At 41.5% G+C, this 8,761-nt stretch overlaps 1 protein-coding gene across 2 annotated transcripts in view; it reads right to left on the reverse strand.

Annotated features, from left to right (window-relative positions):
• Positions 1-52: 52 nt before the first annotated feature.
• mmp19 (matrix metallopeptidase 19) overlaps positions 53-8,761 on the reverse strand; it is a 9,265-nt gene continuing 556 nt past the window's right edge. The window contains exons 2-10 of one of the 2 annotated variants that reach the window (XM_031567439.2): positions 6,027-6,107; positions 5,475-5,566; positions 5,134-5,267; positions 4,165-4,380; positions 3,364-3,609; positions 2,926-3,045; positions 2,356-2,520; positions 1,953-2,080; positions 53-1,864 (exon numbers count right to left, since the gene is read on the reverse strand). In XM_031567439.2, the coding sequence (XP_031423299.1) occupies positions 1,628-1,864; positions 1,953-2,080; positions 2,356-2,520; positions 2,926-3,045; positions 3,364-3,609; positions 4,165-4,380; positions 5,134-5,267; positions 5,475-5,566; positions 6,027-6,107 (1,419 nt within the window). In that variant the 3' untranslated portion in view covers positions 53-1,627. Of the gene's footprint in view, positions 1,865-1,952; positions 2,081-2,355; positions 2,521-2,925; positions 3,046-3,363; positions 3,610-4,164; positions 4,381-5,133; positions 5,268-5,474; positions 5,567-6,026; positions 6,383-8,761 lie in introns of those variants that run through there. The other variant, XM_012841061.3, reaches the window with a different exon arrangement.

Raw genomic sequence — 8,761 nt, forward strand, 5'->3', positions numbered from 1 at the left:
TTCCTTTTATGTCATTATCTGTTCGTGAGCAGACTCCACAATGACACCAGTCTTGTCTCAGGACCAGATGTGGTTGTAAAATTTATTGAGGTACATTTTGAAATAGATTGTTTTTCACTTACAGGCATATTGGCAACACAAAACAGATTACACGTACAGAAATGAATAACCTTTGATTGATAACAGTGCTCTCAAAGTGTACTCTTGAGTCCCTTGAATCCTAAAATACTAACAAACTTGTACAGCAAAATGGCAACTCAAGATCAATAAGCAAAACAATAAAGCTCATGAAGCTGATTTTAAAAATAAAGTAGACAGTGAAGCTTCCTGAAGAGAATACCCCTTTCACATTGTAATGGCTCTTGTCTGTGAGAAGGCAAGTACTGGAATATGACTCATCATTGAATTACTGGAGCTTTATCAAATAATATTTCATGAATTATTTGACTACTTGCCGCAATCGTAGTCCCAGAACAGGGATCAAATGAATGCGTTAACCCTGTATTTACCAGTATATATGAACTTATGTTATCAGACTCCTTAACTCATCCTGTACATGGGCTGAACTTTTTTGTCCTGAAATAACTAGCTATATAGTTAGCCAAATAACTCCATGAAGCGGCTACAGACATAGCAGGCATACAGCTGGCTCTATGGTAGCACTGCAGCACCTCATAACTCCCTTTTCACAAACATTTAGGTTTCAATACACGTCAAATAAGACCATAGAGAGAGAGCGCAAACAAATTGAAGTGTTTGGACTGTTTTGGACTTTTTCATTTTGTAGCAAGGAGATGATTTAAAAGATATTTCCCTTAGGTTTCCTACATGGTGACATGAGCTCTCAATATGTCCCAGAAGCAGACACCCAAAGCAGGACTTCAGGAGAGTTAGAAAGTAATGAGTCATCAGACAACAGCAAACCATTGCAAGGAGTATTCTGGAAGAACAAGGCCTGTGATGGTCAAAACATAACAGCCCTTAATGAAAAAAAAACACTGCTCAAGAGCAAGCAAGCACACACACGCACACACACACACACAGATGCTACAATAGGAAAGAGGAAGGTTCTAGATTCTTGGCATTAACAAGTCCTGCTTGTATGGAATTACATTATAAAATATTTGTACAACGCCATCTAGTCTTTGTCATTATGAAAAAAGTCAATCTTAGGACACTCTCAAAATCAGAACATGTCGTTAGCATAAGCTCCATCAGTTTCACCACAGAAAAACACATTTACAATGAAGCTGGTTGTATCACTGGAATCAAAATATAATAAAATCTTATTTCTGAATCTGAATTGTGATCGCTTATATTAAGGTCTGATTTTGAATTACCCCAACAATTGCCAACACTTCCCAGCCCTTATATACGGGTCTTGCAAAAAGTGAAAAAGAGAACTGATCTGTAACTTCAAAAAGGAGAAGACTGACTTAAAAAAGAATCACAGTGAAAACCACCTTCAGTGATAGGAAGTGTCCTAACCACTGAAACACCAATTTAACCTCTGCTCTCAAGCCAACAGGTCTCTCCTTGTCAACGCTATGAACTATGGGAACTGTAGTCTCCACAATCAGCTGGCAACTCCAGCTGCTGAAAATGGTCTCTGACGCCCACTAGTGGATTAATAGTTGCACTGCATCCACCGCTCTTGGATGCTGAGTGGGTAGCCGCTGTCAACCTTGAGTTGATGGTTCAGGCGCCAGTACTTGTTACCCTTGAAGAAGAAAATCTTGCCATTTCTCCAGGTGAAAGCTGCATCAGGGTTGCTTGGCACACCAGTGAAAAGATTGGATATAGGCTTGGGGTAGATGCTCATGTTTGTGTAGGAAATCTCATCCCACTGCCAGTAAACTGAGCCCTATAGAGAAATAGAGGGGGAAACCTTGTTTGAGAATATTCAGTGGTTGCATGTGTGTGTCTTTATCTCTTTTGGATTGCCTTGTTACCTTAATGAAGATGATCTTCTTGTTTTTCTCCAAATACAGAGCGGCATCAATGTTGGGCGAGAGCTTTGTCAGTGCCTTGGGGTATCCATAGTCCAGACGTAGGCCTGTGTACCTCCATACTTTGCTTCCTGCAATGCAAAGAAAGGACAAATCTAATCTTAAACAATATGTTACATTTCCACATGTTAATCCCAGTAGCAGTTTGACTTGAAGTATCCATTCAATTATTATAATTTCCTTTAAATATTACAATATTGTTATTTTTTTCTTAACTATGGCTTTGATCTCGTGTCTTGTTTTTTTCTGTGGTCTCTGATTTCATCTGTGTGCATATGTATGTGCATCTAAATATAAACATATGAATCTAAATGTATTTTTCAGTGAAGAGAAAAGACGGCAGTACCTTTGAGGAAGAAGGTCTTGTTGGTCCTCTGAGAGTGAACAGCTGCATTGATGTTCCCAGGCAGGCCCTTCCACAGCAGGTTGATCCTGATTGGTTCATTGTACCCAGCATCACCCACTGTCCAGAAGTAGTCTCCACTGAAGGCAAAGGTCTTCCTCCAGGGACCTGCCAAACGAACAAGAATGTTTTTTTTTTATTATTGGTAAAAAGGGGCGAAGTGTTGTTGCAAGCCAGCAGATCAATTCATTAAATACAACATACTTCACGGCAGTGAAAAATCAAACATGATTGTTTAGGAGCAAAATAGATTTAACGTCTCCGGGTAACTAAGTACTGCAATTACTACCCGATAGCTTACATGGATGAGGCAGCAACCTTAGGTACAAGATAAGAAGTGGCACGCAGTTGAATCTCCCAGGTAATTTATTGCAGCGTTTCTAACCCAAAGGATCTTCCTCAGTGTGCCAATCATTACCTTGTTTCTTTGTTCACCACTTCGAGCGTGCACCTATTCAAAGTTTTTTGGATGTGTGGACACAAAACTAACTTTAAAAGAGGTAGCAATCGTACCCAGCATGATAGCATCTAGTTTGGCACTGCAAGGGTCTGGTGCTTCAGACAATGTGGGGGTAGGGGCAGGTGTAGATGGTGAAATGTCAACAGAGTTGGAGTCCTCCGTATCTCGTTTACCTAAAGGAAAAGAGGGAATGAGAGGGGGACTTAAGTCACACATGTCTCTTTACTGAACCCTCTGTCCCCTATCACAAACACATGTACACACACATGGGTACGGAAGAAAAGGAAAAAAAATCTGCCATGATATTCTTACTTCTCTAGTTGGTAAAGGCAGACCATTATCAATAGGCTAGAATAATGTATGATTGGCATGGAATGGATATGAGCTCTGACAGTCAATGACTGTTTTTGATTGGTCCTTTTGCGGCGCTCTATAAAGGACCTAATGTGCAAAGGACAACAGTGTTCTTGTAACTTAGACCATTCACTCACCATAGATGGCCTGTATGCCTCTGATGTCATCGTAATGCAGTCTGAAGTAGGAGGAGTAGCCTCTGTAGTGAGGAGCCATCAGCGCGCTGGTAAACTGGGAATGCCCCAAACCCAGGGCGTGGCCAATCTCATGAGCAGCTACAATTCGCAGGTTGGTGCCTGAGTACTTGCCCTCCGTCCAATCCTCATCCAGATCAAAGTGTATGATACCTGAGGGTGGGGCTTCAGCATGAGCAAGGACGCGACCTAAGAGAGAAATTCAGTTGTTGAATAAAACCCTGTGCCACAGCAATTCAGCTTTGTGTATGCAAGGGAGGATATAATACTGTGCCTACTGACTGCTTAACCATCACTGTTGTCAGAGATCTAGAGAAGGTAAGATTCCTGTGGAGCCGGTTGAGATGGTTAGGAAAGCTAAGCATAATTGCAGCAACAGCGCATGCACTTGCTTTATTTCAGCAATACTGCAAGCATGGAATTATCCTGCTGTAAATGTTATTTTTCCTGCACAATTCCCCATGAAATGAGAGTGAATATTTATCTTTCTGAAAATTAAAAAAAATATTTTTGTTTTAAAAGGAACCAGCGTTTCACTCTGGAATTTTCAAATAAGCATGCGTGGAACAGACTGGCTTTGAAACCACATCATAACACCACTGGTGTGTGACAGGCAGAAGATCTAAGCAAGGCCATGAATACTCTTTGAGGCAACTATCCTCATAGTCAGGTAAAACAAACACTGTCAGTCGACTTGGACATCCGATTGGTCAAACTGACTATAGTTTTAAAAGTGCGGCTCACCCGGCCCGTCGAAGGGTAAGGAGCAAAGGCTTTTCCCTCCGTCGTGGAAGGAGATCCTGAGGTCGGCGCGGCCGTACGACACCTCCTTGAAGCTGAGCGGGACTACATCACTCCAGTACTTAAAAGCAGAGCGGATGGCCCTCTGGGTTCCCTCTTTGCCCAGGTCAGGTGTGTAGTTGAAGATACGGTACGTCAGGTTCCTTTTACGCCAGGCTCCTGTGAACACAAACATAATTACTTACTGTATGTGGACTGAACAGCAGAGCTGTGGAGTTTCAGAGCTGTGCGTTCTGTGAAGCATGCTGTCCACATAAAGTGTGTGGCTTCAGTGTTGGAGTAAAGCTGTACGCATGTAAGTAAGAGCAAATGTGTGCTGAAAAGTGTGCTGTTAATGTAGACTAAGTGTCAGAAGTACAACAACACTACTCACACTCTATTTGTACCTATACTATAGGAGCCACTTCCAACATTGATGCATAGTTAAACACATTTTCCTATCTTGCCTAAAGCAGACCCTGCTCATTTTAAATATTATAAACCCATTGCTCATGGTAGAAATGTCAGCATTATGAATGATTACAATAATCATGCCTTTCCAGCAGGTGCAGAATCAGTTTTCAAGCCTTCTGTTCTTATCTGTCCAAAGGAGAGCTCAACTAGGAAGGCATAATGAGTGAAGGAGGTGCATCACATTAAGGCCATCAATTAAGGAATCCTGTGATACTGTGCATCACTGTGGTAACAGCTAAAGTGATTTTGGGGCCAGCTAGCTGCTCTCCGAAAAGTAATTGGAGTAACTGGGCCATGATCTAAATCCTGTCATTCAAAAGGGTCAAATACCTTAAGTTATGAGGTTTTTCATGTGAGTGTATTCTATAAATACCATGTAAGCTGTGTTTATACATCCTGCATCTTTAACCACTACATTCCTGTTAATTACTTTATTTAAAAAAAAGAAAGAACTCTTACCACCAAAGCGTCTGTATTTCATGGCCTTCGGATTGAAAGGATCTTCAACACCACAGCGAGGTCCTCTCATCTTCTCAATGGTGGCTCTGTCAACCTTTCCTGTGACCGGCAGGCTTGACACCCTCTGGAAGATTCTGGTGGAACAGAGATACCAATAGGCTTACTTAAAAGGCAGGCAAACTCATCAGTGCACCAAAACTACAAAGGTTTGCAAGCTAAAGAAATGTTGCAATAAACCTGCTCATAAAAAGTTTAAGAAAACTTCAGCAGTGAGGAAAGCACATGGGGGCAGTGTGCCGTCTCATAAAAACCTCCACAGTTTTCGACATTTGGTAGCCTACCTGAGGGCTTCCTTAACCGTTTCTGAACTCAGGTCATTCGCTGCATGCAGGTCCAAGGGAGTGCTCAAGTAGCCATACCTTTTCAGATATTTCTAGGGACAGAAAAATAGTTTAAAAAATATCTGTGGAAAAATCATGACCTGAATAGACAGCGACTTAATTCTGTTTTTATATGTAGACTATGCAGAGACTTCTTCAGTGATTAACTAGCCTAATAGGAATGTTAGTGATAGCTGTTTATACATGCATTGCCTAGAGCGTCCATCTTTCATTCAACATTCTATTGTGAATCTGCAAATGTAAATTGGTTTATGTTATAAGAAGTGAATTTGATGCTGAATTTAACTTTTTTGCTTTGTTTTTTATTTGAAAATAAAAGTTTTCTTTGGTGCAGTTATAACTAACGTTACACGCCTCTTAGAATAGCTACATTGTTTTATTTCACATTCACGGATACTTAGGGATTTACGTGCGCTGAAATATTCAAGACTCGCAAGAACACGGCCTGCAGCTGGAAAGTTGGATGTTAACCGGCGGGTGAACAACACTTACCGTGGCTTCCACAAACTGATCCCGTCTTTCCATCACTGTCAATGACGTCGTGGAGAGAATAACGGCCGAAATGACAACAACCTGAAACAAGCAACCCATCTTCAAGAAAGCCCAAAACGGTTCTGTCAGTAAGTAAATGTATTAAACTGTGACTGTTCGCGCTGCTTGTAAGGTTCAAGCTGTGTTTTCTGAGCTGGGCCCCTTGACTTGTGCACAGCTGTGAGCTCTCACTGCCCTGTCGTGGTGGTTTATAAGTACAGAGGTGGATGACTCACAACGCTGGTTTTGAAACTGGGAGATGATGCATCTCCGAAATATGCCACAGAGAAACGTGTCCCGGGAGAAGACGCACATAAAGTGCAGAAAAAAGCGTTTTCTCCAGGGACATTGTTCATCCCTTTACGCACACGAAGACCACATAAACTCATCAGCGCCTCTGACTGTAATACATTCACATTATTTAAATGCGGAAAGCAGGATACCCTCCCTTCTCTCTCTATCACACGCACCCACACACACACACTGTTTACTGAGCCATGACTGAGTAGTATCATGTAAAGCATCAAGTCCAATGTAGACAGTGCAATGCAAAGGAAAATAAAAAGCTCCTCTCCTCAGGTCACTCTGATTAATCTTCATTTGACCAGTAAGCACACCATGGTTTGGGGAGGCGCCTCATAGAAGCCCCCAAAACAAAACTCTTTCTGGATTTTAAAACCTTAATGAAGCTTGTAAAGTAATTAAATGCACCTCTTGTTTCACACAGATTCTCCACCTCCAATAAATGTCCGAATAGAAATGTCAAATGCCAGATGTAAAATTTGGCTGCACTTCAGACAATTTCCTGGCAGGCCTGGCCACAACTAGGTCAATATTTACCACATGGCACAGGGACACTCTGACAAGGCTCTTGGTCACTACTAGAAGCTGAGCTGAGCTTCTCTGGGTGCCAGATTCACTGACAGGTGATGTGGAGAGATTTGCATCAGTGCCATGCAGTAGCTGTGCAAAGGTCTGTAAACTGTTCAGACTCTGACTTTAAGACCACATCGAGGCCATACTGAGTCAATTGGGCATGCAAAACACAGCAGTTCAGAGGTGATATGAGAAATGGCGATGACTTCTTGATTCTTTTTGTATTAGTTTAGTTCTCAAATGCTTCCATGCATAGCAGCTCCAGTTTATACAGTTAATACTTACTATAAGTGCACCATTCAAGTTTAAACCATAGCTTGACTGTTGCAGATGCCTTCATCAGTATGTATTTGTGGTTGCAGAAACGCAAAAACAATGTATTTAACCTTTTTGTGTGGACAACAATAATGTCATGCTTCTCTCAAACAAGCAAGTGAAAAAAAAAGCTGGGTTGCTTTGAGATTCCCACAGCAGCTTGCAGTAATAGGTCAAACTCTGCCAGCACCTCTCTGCAGAGAGCTTTTGAGCACCATTTTATCACAGTGTGTCATTCTCACACCTTACACTCAAAGAGTCAAAATACCACACAGTTGGGCATTCCTGAAACCACTGCTTGCCTGTTATAGAAGCTGAACTCAACCACAAGTCGGAAACAAAACGAAGAAAAACGTCTCCTAGCAGCCACTGACTCCTGGTTGGAATCTGCATGTGGAATGCCATGCTTTATCAACAACCAGAACACCTCAGTGTTTCTCAAATAAACAGGTCATTTGAGTAGCAAAAGTGCCTCTACGTCCGAAACTCCAGCAGGAGGCCAAGTCTGATAAACTTGATTGAAACTTGATGATTTTTTTGTGTAGTCAGCATCCAACTGTTAAACTGATGGTATTTCCATTGCCTAACATTTTTGATTATACTGCAAGAGGAATTCAGTCACATGTTCCACTATACATCAAGTAAGCATTTTTTTTCTCTGTGGCCGTCACGCTATTTATGATGATCCAGGGACTGATCGGAAAGTCGGAAAATTGAAATGAAAGAAACTTGTTCCCCTTTCAAGTGACCCAAAAATATCATTCGTATCCACTCAAGATAGCATTTCCTTTTAAAGCAGTTTTCTGGCCCTCAAGCGCATTGTATTTGCTGCGTTGCCAAGTGTGGTTGTGTACAAGTTTCCTGTAGTGTGATTCACGGGCAAGTCCCAAACACTCGGTTTATGTCAGCTTCTTGCTTCTGATTCACTGTTTATTAATAATTGTCTCACTGAAATGTTTATATCACTGGAGTCAGTCAATGCTGAGTACTAATTGCATCGTGATTTCAGTCCTGAACAGGATGCAGGAGTTCAGATGTTCACCTCTCCAGTGACCCATCTGACATTGTCCTTCAAAAGATGGCTCACTGTTCTGTAGTCATCAGGATTTCTGAGAAAATTATGTGCTAGGCTATGACAATGTATTGAAACAGTCATTTATGCAGTATTAACCACAGTCTATTGAGCGTCATTCCATATACTTGTGGTGCGAGAAATACTACACCTACCTACCTTCCCCACACACGCACACACACACACACACACACACACACACAACTACCCCATTCCCATTCACAGTGAAAACCATTTCTTGAGCATTTATTTAGTGTCATGGTGTGGGAATGGATTCTAAACAGTCAAGCCGATACGTTAATCGATCCCCTGGTGACCTAGTTTTGATGATTTTTTTTGTTTATTGTGTTGTGCTTTTTCAATGACAATCTTTTCTTTGCAGTTAATAGTCAGGAAATTACGGTAAATTAGGAGACCTTGGAGTAAGCACTAC

Source organism: Clupea harengus, chromosome 5 (genome assembly GCF_900700415.2).
Source record: "Clupea harengus chromosome 5, Ch_v2.0.2, whole genome shotgun sequence".
Taxonomy (NCBI): Eukaryota; Metazoa; Chordata; class Actinopteri; order Clupeiformes; family Clupeidae; genus Clupea; species Clupea harengus.